The sequence below is a fragment of the Cervus elaphus genome, chromosome 5, assembly GCF_910594005.1.
Source record: "Cervus elaphus chromosome 5, mCerEla1.1, whole genome shotgun sequence".
In the NCBI taxonomy this organism is placed as follows: Eukaryota; Metazoa; Chordata; class Mammalia; order Artiodactyla; family Cervidae; genus Cervus; species Cervus elaphus.
In genome coordinates, this window is record NC_057819.1 from 133,333,710 (window position 1) to 133,351,450 (window position 17,741).

General features: G+C 54.5%; 1 protein-coding gene and 1 pseudogene across 3 annotated transcripts in view; one reads left to right on the top strand and one right to left on the bottom strand.

Annotated features, from left to right (window-relative positions):
• Positions 1-11,289: 11,289 nt before the first annotated feature.
• Positions 11,290-17,741, top strand: part of RGS9 (regulator of G protein signaling 9) — a 70,518-nt gene continuing 64,066 nt past the window's right edge. Inside the window, exons 1-2 of one of the 3 annotated variants that reach the window (XM_043905745.1) lie at positions 11,290-11,500; positions 17,575-17,647. Coding sequence is in view for 1 of the 3 variants with exons in the window: in XM_043905739.1 (XP_043761674.1) it covers positions 17,121-17,177 (57 nt within the window). In the remaining 2 variants the exon portion in view is untranslated. Of the gene's footprint in view, positions 11,501-16,981; positions 17,178-17,574; positions 17,648-17,741 lie in introns of those variants that run through there. The other 2 variants (XM_043905744.1, XM_043905739.1) reach the window with 2 other exon arrangements.
• Positions 13,907-14,003, bottom strand: LOC122695825 (annotated as a pseudogene).

The following is a 17,741-nucleotide window of genomic DNA, read 5'->3' on the forward strand; positions in this document are numbered from 1 at the left end:
GACCCGTGCTCCCTGCAGTGGAAGTGGGAGTCCTAACCGCTGAACCTCCAGGGCAGTCCAGCTATTTGTAACTTTCTGTTGGAACTGAAACAAAGCCAGGTTTCCTGTCTTAATCATAGTTTTCTAAAAAGTGTGGGCTTCCCTCGTGGCTCAGTCAGTAAAGAATCTGCCTGCAATCCTGGAGACCCGGGTTTTTGATCCCTGGGTCCGGAAGATCCCCTGGAGAAGAAAATGGCAACCGACTGCAGTATTCTTGCCTGGGAAATCCCGTGGACAGAGGAACCTGGCGGGCTACAGTCCATGGGGTTGCAAAGAGTCAGACCCAATTGAGCAACTAACACTTTTTTAAATAGTGGCACTACTTAGCTCATTTAACAGACCCTGTGACAAATAACTTTGAGCTGTTTACAAAAATCAGTGTTTTTCACAAAGGACAAAAATGTGTCACCCTCAGACATGTCTGAAAGAATGTGCCAGAGGCTCTCGGAACGATTTGAAAAAAAGGAGTTTAAAAAAAAGATTTGGGAACGATGGGAAACATAATTTAAATAAGTGCTTGGCCTGCCAAGGTGACTACTCACTCTTCAGGATGGGACAACACCCATTTAGATGTGTTTATTTAAAAATCAGTCACATTACTGGATGGGGAAACCGTGGGTTAATTTTCTAATAAAGATGACGACACACCCAAGCTTTTCGCTACTTGACTCTTCAGTCTCATCACCAGTGTTATTATAATAGGTGGATTCTGCTTCTTTCAGATAAAACAGGCGTGGGTTTTTCGTGTCTTCCTTTCTGTGCTAGGAAAGGAAGGGAATTCCCTAGTCTTTGCAGAATACAGATCTCTTTGAGTTGTGTGTGTGTTTGTGTGTGATGTTTTAAACGCCCCAAAGCACTTTGACCTACTTTATCTCATTCTCTGCTCACAACAGGCTGACGGAGCACCCAGTGTTAAGCTCACTCCCTGAGCAGGAGGAAGCCGGGGAAAGAGAGGTCTGAGGACTCGTAGCCTCCCTCCAACTGTCTGGGGGCAGAGGCAGAACCAAAACCACCTCCTTTTGACTCTAAATCCAGGGCTCTTTCTGAGTCATCAGAAAGAGATAGTTCCCTGGGTGCCCAGGTGTACGAAGATTGCATTTAAGGAACAAGTCGTTTGTTGGTTGGTTGGTTACTCGGTCTGTTTTTCCAGCCCCTTTTGGGCAAAATGTCACCTCAAAGTTTACCAGCTTGCAGGCTGATTCTAGCACAGTAAGATGTTCTGCACTGGAGCTCAGACTCTGGTTCGTAAAACGCTCTGGGTGACTGAGGTAGAAACAAGGAAAGAGGAGGCCGGCTTTACAGCCATATTTACATGGTGGTAGAAGCCCCAGAGGAGAAGGCGATGGCACCCACTCCAGTGCTCTTGCCTGGAGAATCCCAGGGACGGGGGAGCCTGGAGGGCTGCTGTCTATGGGGTCCCACGGAGTCGGACACGACTGAAGCGACTCAGCAGCAGCAGAAGCCCCAGATGGTCCCTTCATGTGAGTCCGGAATGAAAAGTCAACTTCCTTTGTTATGAAACGTGATGGTGCCCTTAGCAGAGTAAGCCTCTCATGTGGAAAGTTTTGTATGAAACCCGGCATGTGGAATTGCCTTCGTGGTGGTTTTTGTTGCTGGTGTTATTGAAGGAAAATGTGACTTTAATTATTGGCCTCCAAGGAAGATCCGTGAGCTGCTTGTTGGGCAGTCGTGACTTCTCTCAGCTTCTCTGGAGTCAGAAGCCTGCCTCTGAAAGACACACACCCATCCTGGGAGAAACCCTCGCACCTCGCTTGCTCACTGTGCAAGTAACAGTAAAGGCCCTCTAACGTGAGTTCTGTTTCTCCGGAGAGGCTGACATGCGGGCTCTCAGCTGACGCCTGTGTCTCCACACCCTCTGCTCCCAGTGCGGTTCTCTTTCCCTCGGAGCGTGGACTGGCAGGCCCCGGCCTGCTGCTCCCACAGACCGTGCTCCTGACTCGCGGGCAGCCAGGCGTCGCGGGGCACGCCGAGACTGGCCTTCTCCTCTGTACTCGCCAGGCGCTGACCAGCGCGTGGTCAGGGCTCACCCACGCAGGGGCATGGAGGAGCGGTCCCCGGGGCCTTTGTCAGGCCGTGGCAGCCTGGCTCCCCGGGGCGAATAATGCCATCGACAAACCGTCTCCAAACTCCTGCGAGAGCCGCTACGGGAAAGAACAGGCCGGCTCCCGGCAGGATTCAGGGAGCGACCCCAGCTGCTGAGTCAGAGTCACAGAGTCGGAGTCTGGGAGCCGAGCCACGAAGGCCTGTCTCTGTCTCCTGCTGTAGTTACTGCCTTTCTCCCGGCCCCCCGGAGGGTTGGCAGGCCCCCCACTGCGCACGGGAGGATGAGGAGGGGGTAAAGGCAAGAGGAAGCGTTTTCTTCTGTGCCGGCAGTTCTGCACTCATGTTTGCCTTTTGCTTGTACACAGCCGGTGATGGGAAGAGTCCTTTAAGCAATGAGTTGAGGTCACCTGCTTCTCTGGTTTAACCCTGGGAAGCAGATCAAATCGTCTGCTGGTCATTTCCTTTCCCAGAGAAGGAAAGGAGCCAGGGTGCGGGGCCTTCAGGAGACCTCACTGAACATAGCGTGCCTGGCTTTTCCTGTCTGTGAAATGGGAGTTTGATGATGTTGATGGTGGTGGTGGTGGTTTTTACCTTTTGGGCACATCGAACAACATGTGAGATCTTAGTTCCTCGACAGGGGATGGAACCTGTGCTCCCTGCAGTGGAAGCTCAGGGCCCTAACCACTGGACAGCCTGGGAAGTCCCCTGGGGTAAAAGCGTTTTCTTAGGGGGACATTGCTTCTGGTGAATTTCATGCCACCCCCGTCCAGTGCTGGCCATGTTTCTCATTGGCCCTGGGTGGTAGAGAGCACCCGGGGTTCTCCCTGCTGCATCTCCCAGCCCTGGCCCTCTGCCTCACTGCTTTCCTTCCGGGGCCTCCCCCCACCCCCATCCCCCACCCCCCCACACTGTCATTGTTTCCCTCCCCTCCTCCCTCCCCCCGTCCCCCGCCCCCCAGGCTGATCAAGGTTCCCGGCCTCCGAGGTGCCCTAGCATTCTCCGGCCCCCCGCGCCCCTCAGAGCACCGGTCACAGTGGACAGTAACTTCCGCTCCCTCCCCCACCGCCCCGGAATGCGGGCCCCGAGGCCAGGACCACAGCCTGCTCCCTGGTGCCTTCGGCGTCCAGCACGGCACCTGGGTGAGCTTGTGTTCTTGACCTCAGCCGCGTCCGACTCTCTGTGACCCCTGAACTGTACCCACCAGGCTCCTCTGTCCATGGGGCTTCTCCAGGCAAGAATACTGGAGGGGGTTGCCATTTTCTTCTCCAGGGGTTATTCCCGACCCAGGGATCAGACCTTCATCTCTTGCATTGGCAGGCAGAGTCCTCACCACTGAGCCCCCTGGGAATCCCATGTCATATGGTAAAGACTCACTGAATGTGTGTCATTTAAATGAGTAGTCACCGTCTGCCTGCTCCCAGGCGTCTCCCTGCATTTCTGACGGCTGCCAGCTGGATCTGCAGCCCTGCAGGCCTGGAGGGGCGTGTGTGCGGTGACCAGAGACCCTTGTGGCTCCGCCCCACCGCTCAGAACCAGAGTCCAGATCCTGCGGGACGCTCCGCTAACTTGGCGTGGCCGGACACCACTCGCGAGGGGCTCTCAGGAAACCTGAGCTAGCCGGAGGCTGTGCCTGCCGCGACGACGAGGACGCGCCATCACTCGCTGCGATCCGCCGCCGCGGGGCAGGCAGGACGCTGCGGATGCCCGCGGGACGCAGAAACCAGAACTTGAGCTCACACCCCTCTCAGCCGCTGCCCACTCCTGTCAGGGTCAGGCTGGGGTCGATGCGGGCAGCAGGGAGAGACGGGCACGAGTGGGGTCCAAGCCGAGCTGCTGCCCATGCGCCTACCGTGCTGTCCTTGTTCAGGCACTGAGTCGTGTCCACCTCTCTGCGACCCCGTGGACTGCAGCACGCCAGGCTTCCCTGTCCTTCACCATCTCCTGGAGTCTGCTCAAACTCATGTCCACTGTGTGGGTGATGCCATCCAACCATCTCATCCTCTGTCACCCCCTTCTCCTCTTGCCCTCCATGTTTCCCAGCATCTACCATGTGAATCCCGCAAAAACACACACACACACAAACTCTCTGAGCTCCATTTCTTTTTCTTACAAAATTTTATGTATTTATTTATTTGGCTGCCCTGGGTCTTAGTCACGGCGTGTGGACTCCGGTTCCCTGACCAGAGATGGAACCCAGGCCCCTGTGTTGGGAGCAAGGAGCCTTAGTCAGCAGACACCAGATCTTCATTTCTGTTATCTGAAAAGTAGAACTAATTCTGCCCACATGTCCCTGGGCTGCTGAGAGTAACATGTAAAGCACCTGGCAGGGTGCCTGCCTGGCCCCACAGAGGTGTCACATAATGTAGCATTTGCCACTATGCATTGGGGATTGAAAGTGGTTAATGATTTTGTTACATAAATATGAAGGTTGAAAAAAATACAAAGCGTTTTGTTACTGTTTAGTGGCTACGTCCTGTCAGACTCTTCTGCAACCCCTTGGACTATAGCCCTCCAGGCTGGCTCTTTAGCGAGGGCAGGGACAGAGGCAGAGGCGCTGGGAGGCGTGGGGGCTGCCCGTCTGGGAGACTGGGCTGACCCTGAAAGGCTTAAGCAGCCAGGGTGCTTCTGTCCGTCAGAAAGCTCCTCTCCTGAGGAAGGACTGAATACAGGCCCAGGAGACTGGTGTGTGTGTGTGCGCCTGTGTGTTTTAAAACAAATGTGTAATTTATGACATCTGCTCCACCCTCTGAATCACACAGTGACCCTAGACTTTGCCCAGAGTCTCTGAGATTGTGAAGGACACTCCTTAATTCTAGGGAAGTCCTGGAGGTACTGGGTCCAGGCTGGAGACATCAGAAGTTGGAGGGAAAGTCACGTCTCCAACGGCTCCCTGGCTCCCTGGCTAGCTTTTCAATCCCCCTCATACCTTCGCTGGGAAAGGCACGGCTTTTAACAGGACTTCGGGCTTTGCTGGGTTGGAAGGGGGAAGACTCTGCTGGAAGGGAGAGCTGCCCCACCCACCAGCGGGCCTCCCCGTTTCTCCGGCTCCTCTAATCCTCCAGCGGCCTGAGTCACTGTGACCCTGGTCTCCTTCTGCAGACCGTCCAGGTCAAAAGCCAGCCCGTGGCGGCGGGTATATAAGGAGGGACCGACCTATGGACCGTGATACCAGCCCAGCACTGCTCTGTCTGGACGTGTGGGGGTGCGTCTGTGTGGGCTGGGCACTGTACCCTGTGTTATAGACTCAGAGGGGAGGGCTATTACAGGGACGGCACAGTGGATGAGGCCAACTGGTCAACCAGCTATCAGGGTGCTAAGTCGGGAGAAGGGACAGCTGATGTGTTCAAGCAAGTCCACCAGCCTGGGAGCCCAGGTGGGGCCTTGGGAATCAGGTGGATGGTATTCAAGTTGTTTTGAAAGAAAAGAAGGGGAAGGAGGGGCTGGGAAGGTGAGCATTCTGGGCTGGGGAAAGACCAGGAGGCCCATAACGACAGCAGAATAACGAGATGATGCTGCTGGAAGTTCATTGTCAGTGAGCTCTTGCTCTGTGCCGGGCAAGCCCTGTTCCCATTTCCCGGATGGGTAGACTGAAACTCTGAGCCGTCAGGGGCACTCATCAAGGTCTCACTCAAGGGGTGATGCTGATTGAAATCCGGAAATGCCTGACCCCGGCCATCCCACCCAGAAGCTCGGGGTGCCCTGGGGGCTGCAACTCATTCGACTGCCCGTGGAGGGCACGTGGGGACCTCACACTGACTCACAAGCATTTTTTTTCTTTTAACTGTCTTGATGAGTAGACTTGGAGGAGCTGAGCAGGTAGCTTCGTGCAGGACACGAAGGCAACCCTAAGTGACGGTCGTGCGTGGCGGGTCCATCGTCAGGGCAGCGTGTGCAGAGTGGCCTCACCCCCGGGCATGTCAAGCAGCTCTGGACTCATGGGCACTTCCCCCGGGTGCTGGCTGGACACCAGATCTGGGTTTCTTTCTAGGTCAGGCAGCCCGAGGATGCAGTCAGTGGAAGCTGCAGACCCGGCTGGAGCGCTGTGTCAACACAGACTATCTCCTACCCCAGCGTTTCCTTGGCGGACGCCTCTTCCAGCTGGGGCGCTTGATTCCAACTTCCTTATCAACTTGAACTTCCTACCCTGATATAAGGAAGCTATTAAAGTCCACTTCCTGGTCTTGCCTTGACCTCCCCTGGCCTTGCTTGCGTGGCATGGCGCTGTCTCATCGAGTGACCGAGAGAGACAAGGGCCCTGCGTAGCTCGTGCCTGGGTGTGACCTGTAGCCGCTCCTGTCCCCTGATGCTCCATCCGGGGCCTTCGCTCCTGCCATGGCCCGGCGTCGTGGGGAGCACCTTCCGTCTACCTGTCAGACGCTGGCTCCGAGGCGCTCCGACAGCCAGGTTACCGGAAAGCTCAGCGTTACTGCTCACCTCAACACCCGCTCCCTCCAGTGCTGCCTGGGGGCCTGGGGGTCCAGGCGGGGAGAACTTGGGGAAAAGAGGGGGTGTGTCTCCTGACAAACTGGATCCTGGGTTCCCCGGGGCCGCTGCAGGGAGCCTGGCCTGAGCAAGGTTCTGCGTGTCCTTTAGGGGCCCTCCGACGGGGACCCGCCTGCTCCACCATCTCTTTACAGGAGTGCCTTCCCGGACTTCCCGAACGTGTGGGGAGGGGCGGGAGCAGACTGTAAGGGTGAATGCCACAGGCTCCTGCTCCCCAGGAGCTAACGGCCAGCGAGGACAGGAGGGGGAAGGGGGGGCGGTGATGGAAGTGTGGGGCTGGGAGGCGGGGCTGGGAGGAGGCCACGCCCCATTTCCCCTGGGAAGGCAGAGCTCAGGGCTGTCAGTGTTAACCGCCGGCCTCTGGAAGCGGGGTGCCAGGCCGCATGGGGAGAGGTGCTGTACGTCTGTTCCAGGGGCTTCTGGGAAGACAAAAGAAGGGGAAGGAAAGCCCAGGCCCTGGAGTCCAGCCGGCTTCTCTCCAGGGAGCCGTGCGTCACCCTTGGGAAGACAAGAGCCCAGCAGAGACCCCGGAGCCTCTGCCTGCGGGGCCGACAGGGGCGAGGCCTCCCAGCTGTCCGAGACCCCAGGACTCCGGTCACACAGCACCAGCACTGGGGGACTCGCAGCCCCCCCGCGGCCTGGGGGCCACAAGCCCGAACCCCCGGGCTGGCCAGCTGGAGACCGGGAGCCTCCTCTGCTTGTTCGGCGTCTGTGGTGGCCGCACTCCTGGACACGCCGTGCCTGCAGGCACACTGTTCCGCTCCCACGGCCACTTCTTTCTCTGGGTCTTCATGTCTTCTTCCTTGCATCCAAATTTCCCCTTCTTGTAAAGACACCAGTCATACTGGAATAGGGTCTGGCTGACCTCATTTTAATTGGATTTTGTCTGTACAGACCCTGTTTCTCTATCAAGCCACATTCTCACGTGTGCGGGGTGTCAGGACTTGGGTCCATCTTTTGGGGGGACACAGCTGGCCTCACCAGGCTATTCTTACCAAGTCCCCGAGCCAAGGGCGAAGGAGACAGAGTCAGAGTCAGAGACAGACAGGGTGGAGCGGGGCCAAGGTGGTGACGGAAGCAAGCAGAGGGGCGCGCCCACGGGGAGGCGGAGGCCTCCAGCAGGACAGCCCTGGCAGGAGTCGGTGAGGACGGGTCAGGGCAGGGATGGGGTTAGAGGTCAAGGGTGCCACGCTTCCTACAGAGAATCAGAGGGGTGAGGTCTGCCCAGGGGTGTGGTCGAGCCGCGGGGCCCCGCCAAGGTCACGGGCGATGAGGAGCTTGAGGACCCAGATCAGACGGTGACCTGGGGTCCCGCTGACCGGCTTCCACAGCCGGGTTTTCCTCCCGGGTCTCTCATTCTCTTGCACCGGGCACCTCCCCTCGCCCGGGGGACCGAAGGGCGAGGCTGAGCACCGGGGGCCAGGAGGCCCTCGAGAAGTATTTGCCGGCTGACCTGGAGTCCAGCGAACCGGGCGGGAAGCGCTGCCCCTGGGGGCCCGAGGACCCGAGGGGAAGGGCAGGGCAGGAGGGGCGTCAAGGGGGCGGGGGAGGAGTCAGAGGGGCGTCAGGGGTTGGGGGAGGGCCGGAGGGGCGTTGGGGGGCCGGGGGAGGAGTCGGAGGGGTGTCATGGGGGGCTGGGGAGGAGCCGGAGGGGCGAAGCCGGCTCGCAGGGCCCGGAGCCGGACTCCAGACTCTGAAGGGCGCGCGTCGCTGGGTGAGGACAGGGTCCCGGTGCGGCTGACGCGGGGGCAGCAGGGTCCCCGGGGGCCTGTGAAGCTGGGAAGCGTGGCACAGCTCCGGGGGCTCTGAAGGCACCCACGACGACGACGAGGACGAGAGACTGCCCGTGGGGGAGACGCCTGGCAGTGGGAGGAAGCGGAGCGGCGGAGGGGGGGAGCCCCAGGGGAGCGGGGCTTCCAGCCTGGGCGTGGGGGTGGGGATGGGGGTGCGCAGGGGGAGGCCCTGCGGGGGCTGCTGCTTGGAGTTCTTGGGGGCAGAGGGCAGTTCGTTTAGAAAGGGGGTCCCATGGGGGTGCAGAGTGCGCGATGCAGGGGCCGGAAGGGGGGGTGACAGGAAGTTGTCCAGGTCCCCGCTCTCCCCTGGGGACGCCCACAGTGCAGCGGGGACCCGGGCCCCTGGCAGCTGTGTGTCACACGCCGGCGCGGGCCAGCGCGGAGGAGGAAGGAAGCGCTCTGGGGGCTTCGGGGCCGCCGCGGTCAGACTGGCAGGGGAGAGGCCAGAGCCGGCCGTAGGTCCAACAGGAACCAAAGCCGCTCCCTGCACTGACCGAGGAGGGGGGGCGGTTCGGGAGGGTGAGGGGCAGCACTGGCTGGAAAATGAGCTCAGATCCCCGTGGCCTTGGGGTGTCAGGGGAGGGGCGCCGTCTTCTCCCCGGAGGCACTAGGGAGCCACAGAAGGTCTTTGCGGGAGGGATGCTGGCAGTCCTTGCAGAAGATAAATTCTCCGAGTTTGGATTAAAAAAAAACAAAACGCCTGGTGTCTGCAGGGCAGCCTTGGCTTTGGTCCCAGAAAAGCTGCCTACCCAAGGAGCGAGGAGGCAGGAGGATAGGACTGCTGTCCCCAAGGTCAAGGTGCTGCTCACGTTACTGGGGAGAGAGGGGGGCGGGGGGAGGGCAGGGGTGGCGGAGGCAGAGAGGAGCGGGGGAGGGGTGACCGAAGTTCCCCGTCTAAATAAAGAAAGTGAAACTGGTGACCTCAAAACGGGCCCTTGCAGGTGCGTCTTCTGTCTTCACTTCCCGCCGTCGGTCAGCTTCCTGAGCCCTCCGGAGGGGCTCTTCCCAGGAAGACCCGGAAGGAAGCAGGGCGGGAACCTTGGAAAGCCCCTGACTCAGGAGCATCACAGTTAAAAGGACGTGGAGACAATGCTGCTCTCTGATAAGGGTGAAGGTGGAGACCTGAGCTTGGTCCGAGGGTCCAGCGGGCCTGCGGAAGCCGGAAGGAGACTGGATCTCCCGGCTGGCCCAGGGCAGGGCTTCTCAGGGCGGGCAGCGCTGGAGAGATGCTACTTGTGGGAAGGCCCGGCTGGGGAGGCTGGGGGGCGGGAAGGGCTTGCCCACGGGATGAGTCACCCACGCCCCAGGACAGTGGGAGCAGAGGGCTGAGTCGGGGTGGGAGCGGCCTTCTCGTGCCTCCCCGTCTTTATTCCACAAGCGCTTCACCTGGGAATCGCTGCGGTTCCTCTGGACTTCAGACCTGGACTGCTGAGTTGGAATCTCATCTCCTCCGCCCCTTCCTAGTTCTGGGCCAGGCCTCCTGCGGTGTTCAGGTTCTCTCTTGAACACGGAGCGGGTAGGGAGGGCATCCATGTGACATGAAGACCAAGTCTTTAAAACACACCTGGGATTTCCCTGGAGGTCCAGTGGTTAAGACTTAGCCCTCCAACAAAGGGGGTGTGGGTTTGATCCCTGGTCAGGGAGCTAGGATCCCATAGGCCTCAAGGCCAAAAAAGCCAAAACATAAAGCAGAAGTAATATTGTAACACACTCAATAAAGACTTTAAATATCGTCCACATTAAAAAATAATCTTTAAAAAAGGGCCTTGCCTGTATTAAATCCAGGGGCTCCAGTCCACCCCTTTCCCTCCTCCATTCCACTTCAACTCACTCAAACTTCTTTTCCTAAATTAGATGTGAAGTTCAAAAATTTGCTTCTATTTCTATATTTTCAGGAGTGAGCATACATTTACAGGGGAACAAGGAGACTTGTAAAATCAAAGATGTCAATTTTCTCAAGCAGAGTCCACCTGACTCCTATAGAAGGAAGGCAGAGTATGACGTCTTCTGGGGAACAGAGGATGGGAAAACATGGTCCTATTTGCCTTTGATAATTTCTAGCAGGTGTTTCTGGGAAGTGTGTGCCCCAGACTCACTGCAAGAACTCTTCTCCTTAGGATGGAGAAGACGGAGGGGAATCATTCCTTATTATAGAGGGGCATCCTGGAGGCGACTAGGAGGTCTCGCTTGGCTCCGATCATCCTACGTGGAATTCCTGAAGTCCTGGCAGCCAGCCACATTCCTACGTTCCTACCTGCTTCATCCATCCCTGACCCACTCACTCACCCACCTCACCTGGAAGCCATGGAGGTGCAGCTCGGGTTGAGAAACAAGACGTCCTGTTACTTCTGAGCTGAGCTGATCGGTTTAGATAGACAGGCGTGATCTAATCAATTGTCTTGCAAGGAAAGCAAGTTTTCATCAAACTGCAATGTATTTTCACCACACTGTTCTCCTTCTCTCATGCATCTTGGACTAAAATAAAACGATGTAGGTTCAACAAACAATTGGACGGATATAGTCACTTATCTTGAAGACCATCTTGACTGCACAGTTTTTCCTTTCTCCACACACCGCGCCCAATTCATCAAGTCAACTCCCATTCGCTACTCAAATACAGTTTATTTCTATCCCAAGTCATTCCAAAAAGGAGTTGTGGCTGACCAAAAGACCAAAACCCAGAGAATGAAACCAATCGTACATGAATTCAAATAGGAAGACAGATTGGAGGAAAAAAGCTAAAAATTGAACATTCATTCCAGTTCCTGCAAGAGAGCCTGATGCCAGATTTGTCCTGCGGCTCAGGGTGGGAAATGGCTGGGTGCACATCTCTTTTTAATCACAGAAAAGGATACATTGTGATTTCTGTCTTCAGGGAACTAAACTTGGAAGGAAATTTCTTTTGTGGTGTTTGTTAGACAGAATAGACACTATCTTGACAGTAGTTTGGGGTCAAATCAAATTTTTTTCGAAAAGAAATTCACATGACTTGTTCCTGTAATGACTTCTGGTAACCGCTGGAAACCCGCACACTGTAGATTTGCCCGGAGATGCTGATTCAATGTGGGCATTTGAAAGCACACCGGTGGAAGCTCAGACTGGTAAGAATTTTTGGAGGCAAATGTTATTTCGTAATGTATTGGCCATTAGTTTATTTGGCATCTTTGAAAATGTAAACATTATGTTGTCAGTGTCGTCAGCCAGGTCATTGTGATTTTTAGTAGGATGCCATTAGGTGAGTCCTGTGACATACAGGTGGGGACTGAGGAGGAGCCGGGAATGTGGTCATCTGGACGCGAGTCCACTTAATCTAGTGCTCATCCACTCTTGATTCATTTATACCATGCCTCTTTCCGGGCTTCCCTGGCGGCTCAGATGGTAAACAGTCCTCCCGCAGTGTGGAGACCTGGGTTTGATCTCTGGGTCGGGAAGATCCCCCGGAAAAGGGACAGGCTACCCACCCCAGTGTTCTGGCCTGGAGAATTCCATGGACAGAGGAACCTGGCAGGCTACAGTTCATGGGGTCAGTTGCAAAGAGTCAGACACGACTGAGCTACTTTCACTTTCACTTTATGCCCCTTTTCACAGTTGGGTGAGTGAGGCATACAGGAGATGCTTAATATAAAATGTGTGTGTGTGCTTAGTCGCTCACTTGTGTCTGACTCTTTTCGACCCCCTGGACTGTAGCCTGCCAGGCTCCTCTGTCCATGGGGATTCTCCAGGCAAGAATACTGGAGTGGGTTGCCATGCCCTCCTCCAGGGGATCCTCCCAAACCAGCAATCCAATCCAGATCTCCTGCATTGCAGGCGGATTTTTTTTTTTTTTTTTTTTTTTTTTTACCATCTGAGCCACCAGGGAAGCCTTAATATAAAATGGTAAACTATAAATTAGAAATCAAGACAAGGAAGGAGTTCCCTGCTGGTCTAGTGGTTAGCACACAGTCTCACCCCAACTTGTTGAGTCAGAATCTGCATTTTTACAAGATCCCTGGGGGACTGCTCTGTACATTAAAGTTTGAGAAGGTTGAAGAGCAGACTCTGGGGAACGCTGAACAACTCTGACCGGGGACTGGGATTCCCTGAGGTGATGAGTCTTGTGTGACGTCCCCAGTGGGTCAGTGGTAGATTTGGAATCAGCATCCAGGTGTCCTGAGTCCTGATTACGTTCCTTCTTCGCACCCTACCTCATCCCCTTCATCTGGGAAATGAGGATGCTTGATGAGATCCTTGTTGGAGTAGTAAACTGTGGGGTGATGAGGGTGGCCATTCGATTTATCATCTGAGCAAAGTCACCTTAAAGAAGTGCCAGAGGACAGCACGAACCTCTCCAGGATAACAGGCGACAGAAAGTGACTCAGGCGGTCACTCTACACACCTAAAGTCCTCTCCTAGTTGACAGAGCCCCTCACAGATGTTAAGTAATTTAAACAGCAGAAATATCCAGTGACCAGATGATCTTAACGTTCTATCTTTTCAATAAAATCTGATTCTCAAGGAAACTACACACACACACACTCTCATAATAGACAAGTCACCATCTAACCTAACCGAGAAACCAGAAAGCCCAAGTCAACAAACAAAAGAGTGGGGAGACAGGTTCGCCAGTTATGGGATTCTGAGATCATTCTGCTCTCCCCATCCCCGTGAGTCTGGGAGCCCGGCTGAAGCGGGGCTTTCCCGGCAGCCTGGTTGGGCTGACGTCACATCTGCTGGCTTTCGGCCAAGTCATTTCCCGATGAGTCAACCAGCCCTTGGAGCTGGGCTATTCTAGCACTTCAGCCCAGAGCTGCGATGTCAGAGCAGCTTGGCAGGAACTCAGCTCTTCCGCTGGGATGGGAACCTGATTATCTGGAGACCGGGTTGTTGACTGCGCCTCTGACAGCAGCTGCCCACGTCTCCTCTCTGCCACGGCGTCACCAGCTGCCCTCGGCTGCCCAGCTTTAGGCAGGTCCCATTTTTCACAGAACGCTGGTGCCAGACCTGGGAGGGCTCGCCCTGCCGGAGACTGGGAGCTCAAGTCACCCCTTTACAGATGAAGAAATTGAGGACGGGGGAGAGAAGTTGCTGTCAAGATGAGACTGTTTTCACTCATTTTGTGCTCTTTCTATTATACTATCAGTAATGACACTGATATTAATAATAGTCACAACTGGCATCTATTGATTTGCGTCCTATCACGTAGGCAGTCATTGTGCCCTTCCCATTTCACAGAGGGGTTAAGTAACTTGCCCAGAGTCACACCGTTCGCTGGTTAGTAAGTAGCAGTGTGGAGATGTGATCCCACATAATCTGACTTCTGATCCTATTCTCTCACCTCCTCTGACTACTCCAAGAGTTCTCACATTATTCTGGAAAGACACAGGACTCAGACGACAGGTGTAATGGAGCCACCAGCGATGGTAATTTTTAACAGTCCCCCAAAGCACATGAGAACTGTGGTTTATCCGACATTCACCACTTGTCAGTCACGGTTCTAAGTGTCTTTATTTTTTTATTATTTTTTTTTAATAAATATGGAACGCTTCACGAATTTGCGTGTCATCCTTGCGCAGGGGCCATGCTAATCTTCTCCAATCCTAGTATATGTGCCGCCGAAGCGAGCACTCTAAGTGTCTTTAAAACATTTTAAAATTTTATGTTGGAGCATAGTTGATTTACAGTGCTGTGTTAGTTTCAGGTATGCAGCGAAGTGATTCAGTTCTACATATAAATATATATCTCCATTCTTTTTCAGATTATTTCCCATTTGGGTTATTATAGATTATTGAGTACAGCCTCTCTTTGCAACCCCATGAACTGTAGCCAGCCAGGCTCCTCTGTCCAAGGAGTTTTTCAGGCAACAATATTGGAATGGGTTGCCCTTTCCTGCTCCAGGGATCTTCCTGACCCAGGGATCAAACTTGAGTCTTTTGCGTCTCCTGCATTGGCAGGCAGATTTTTTGCTCTTGCACCACCTGGAAAGCCCTCATTAATATTCTGTGCTATATACAGTAGGTCCTTGTTGATCATCTATTTTATTTATATATAGTAGTGACCTGGGATAACCACGATGGTGTGGTCACTCACCTAGAGCCAGACATCCTGGAGTGTGAAGTCAGGTGGGCCTTAGGAAGCATTACTACAAACAAAGCTAGTGGAGGTGATGGAATTCCAGCTGAGCTATTTCAAATCCTAAAAGATGATGTTGTTGAAGTGTTGTACACAATACGCCAGCAAACTTGGAGAACTCAGCAGTGGCCACAGGACTGAAAAAGGTCAGTTTTCATTCCAATCCCAAAGAAAGGCAATGCCAAAGAATTCAAACTATTGCAAAATTGTGCTCATTTCACATCCTAGCAAAGTAATGCTCAAAAATTCTTCAAGCTAGGCTTCAACAGTACATGAACTGAGAACTTCCAGATAAACAACCTGGATTTAGAAAAGGCAGAACCAGAGATCAAATTGCCAACTGGATCATAGAAACAGCAAGGGAATTCCAGGAAAACATCTCTTTCTGCTTCATTGACTATGCCAAAGCCTTTGTGTGGATCAGAGCAAACTGTGGGAAATTCTTGAAGAGATGGGAGTACCAGACCACCTGACCTGCCTCCTGAGAAACCAGTTTGCAGGTCCAGAAGCAACAGTTAGAACCGTACATGGAAGGATGGGCTGGTTCAAAATTGGGAAAGGAGTACGTCAAGGTTGTATGTTGTCACTCTGCTTATTTAACTTCTATGCAGAGTACATCACGTGAAATGCTGGGCTGGATGAAGCAGAAGCTGGAATTAAGATTGCCAGGGGAAATATCAACAACCTCAGATATGCATATGACACCACCCTTATGGCAGAAAGTGAAGAGGAACTAAAGAGCCTCTTGACGTAGGTGAAAGAGGAGAGTGAAAAATCTGGCTTAAAACTCAGCATTCAAAAAATGAAGATCATGGCATCTGGTTCCATCACTTCATGGCAAATAGATCGCAAAACAATGGAAACAGTATCAGATTTAATTTTCTTGGGCTCCAAAGTCACTGTGGCTGGTGACTGCAGCCATGAAATTAAGAGATGCTTGCTCCTTGGAAGAAAAGCTATGACAAACCAAGACAGTGTATTAAAAACAGAGTCATTACTTTGCCAACAAAGGTCCATCTAATCAAAGCTGTGGTTTTTCTAGGAGTCATGTATGGATGTGAGAGTTGGGCCATAGAAAAGTTTGAGTGCCAAAGAATTGATGCCTTTGATCATCTATTTTATTTATATATAGTAAATATAGTGTTGGAGAAGACTCATGAGAGTCCCTTGGACTGCAAGGAGCTCAAACCAGTCCATCCTAAAGGAAATCAACCCTGAATATGCACTGGAAGGATTGATGCCAAAGCTGAAGCGCCAATACTTTAGTCACCTGATGTTAAGAGCTGACTCATTGGAACAGACCTTGATGCTGGGAAAGATTGAGGGCAGGAGAAGGGGGCAGAAGATGAGATGGTTGGATAGCATCACTGACTCAAAGGACATGAATTTGAGCAAACTCTGGGAGACAGCAGAGGACAGAGCAGCCTGGTGTGCCGTGGTCCATGGGGTCACAAAGAGGTGGACATGACTTAGTGACTGAACAATGAGTGTGGGCTTCCTGGTGGCTCAGCAGTAAAGAATTCACCAGCAGCGCAGAAGATGCAGGTTTGATCCCTGATCCGGGACGATCCCCTGGGGGAGAAAATGGCAACCCACTGCAGTATTCTTGCCTGAAGAATCCCATGGACAAAGGAGCCTGGGTGGGCGGGGGGCGACAGTCCATGGGGTCGCAAAGAGTTGGACACAGCGCTCGTTTTCCCGCGCGCGCGCACACACACACACACACACACACACACACAGAGTGTATGTTAATTTCACATTCCTAATTTTATCCCTCCCCCCTTCCCCTTTTGGTAACATGTTTGTTTTCTGTGTCTATGAGTCTGTCTCTGTTCAGTAAATCAGTTTATTAGTATCACTCTTTTAGATTCCACATATGTTTGCTAAATGCTTTTCACATGTATTAGCTCAGGTATCCTAAAACCAAAACCAAAACTCCCCTCCCAAAGAAAAACTCACAAGGAGGGAGCAGCAATGTCACCGCTGAGACGGGGAGAATGAAGCAGAGAAAGGTTACGTAACTGGCTTGAGATCGCACTCGAGTTCTGGGGTTCAGAGCCAGTCCACCTGGCAGGGAGCTGCATTCCTCCCCGCTAACCGCACTCCACTGCCGGTTCACCGGATTATTCATTCTGTCCTCCCAGCGCCCGACACACAGGTGTCACTTTCCATCCACTCACTTTTCTCCAGCGAGATGAGGAGACAGACGCTCAGAAAGTTCAAGCAGCTTGCCAAGGCCCATGCAGGGAGCTGGTGGCAGCCCAGCCAGGGATCCAAGTCCCGGGGCGCACTGTTCACGCCCCCGGGCCTTGGTGCTGGGTCCTAGCTGGCCCTGGACCACAGAGCACGCGGGCGCCCGGGGCGCGGCTCACCTGCGACGCCCCCGGCCCGCCGGCCCGCCACCGCCCCCTGGCGCCAGGTGGGCGCCAGCGCAGCGCTCGCCCGGGCGGGCGCGGCGCGCTGATTGGCCGGCGCGGATTCGGGGCTCCCTTGGGTGCGGGCCGGGGGCGCGGCGGATAGTCTCGCTCCGCCCGGGCTCCGGGCGGTGGGCGCGCTCTCCGGGGGCTTCCCCTTCCGTCCCGTGCGTCCCGGTTCTGAGTCCCAGGGGCCAGGATGACCATCCGACACCAAGACCAGCAGTACAGGCCGAGGATGGCGTTTCTGCGGAAGGTGAGCGCGGTGTCATCCCCCGGGGCCGGGAGGAGCGCGGGGACCACCTCGGGGAAGTGCCGGCGGGGACGTGGGCAGGGCTGGGGGCGGCCCTAGTGGGGTGGGGGGGCGTCCCTTGTGGTCTTAGTAACCGCATTATCTAAGCTTCCACGTCGCCTCTTGGTCCATGTTGGACTACGCGGGCCCGACTGTCCTGAGGGTGTCTACATGCCACGCTTGCTCCGAGAAGCTTCCAGTGACCCCAGTGACCCACGGGGGGAACCTGCACAGGAATGCACCTGACATTGCGCTCATTCTTTCCCTGGATCGGGCACCCAGCCCCTACGGCCACTTCCGCGCATCAGACTGCCCAAAGGACCCTATAAAGATAGGTTTGACTACTGCCCCCGTTTTACAGGTAAGGAGACCGAGGAGAGTGAGGACCAACACTGGAAGAACTGTCGGTGTGATACAGCAGTCTCTCTACAACGGTAGGAACATAATACAGTGTCTGGTGGGAAGGGGATTCAGAGTCTACTCCAGGAGTCGGGGAGGACCGTGGAGGGGGGCGCCTTGTATGTGAGA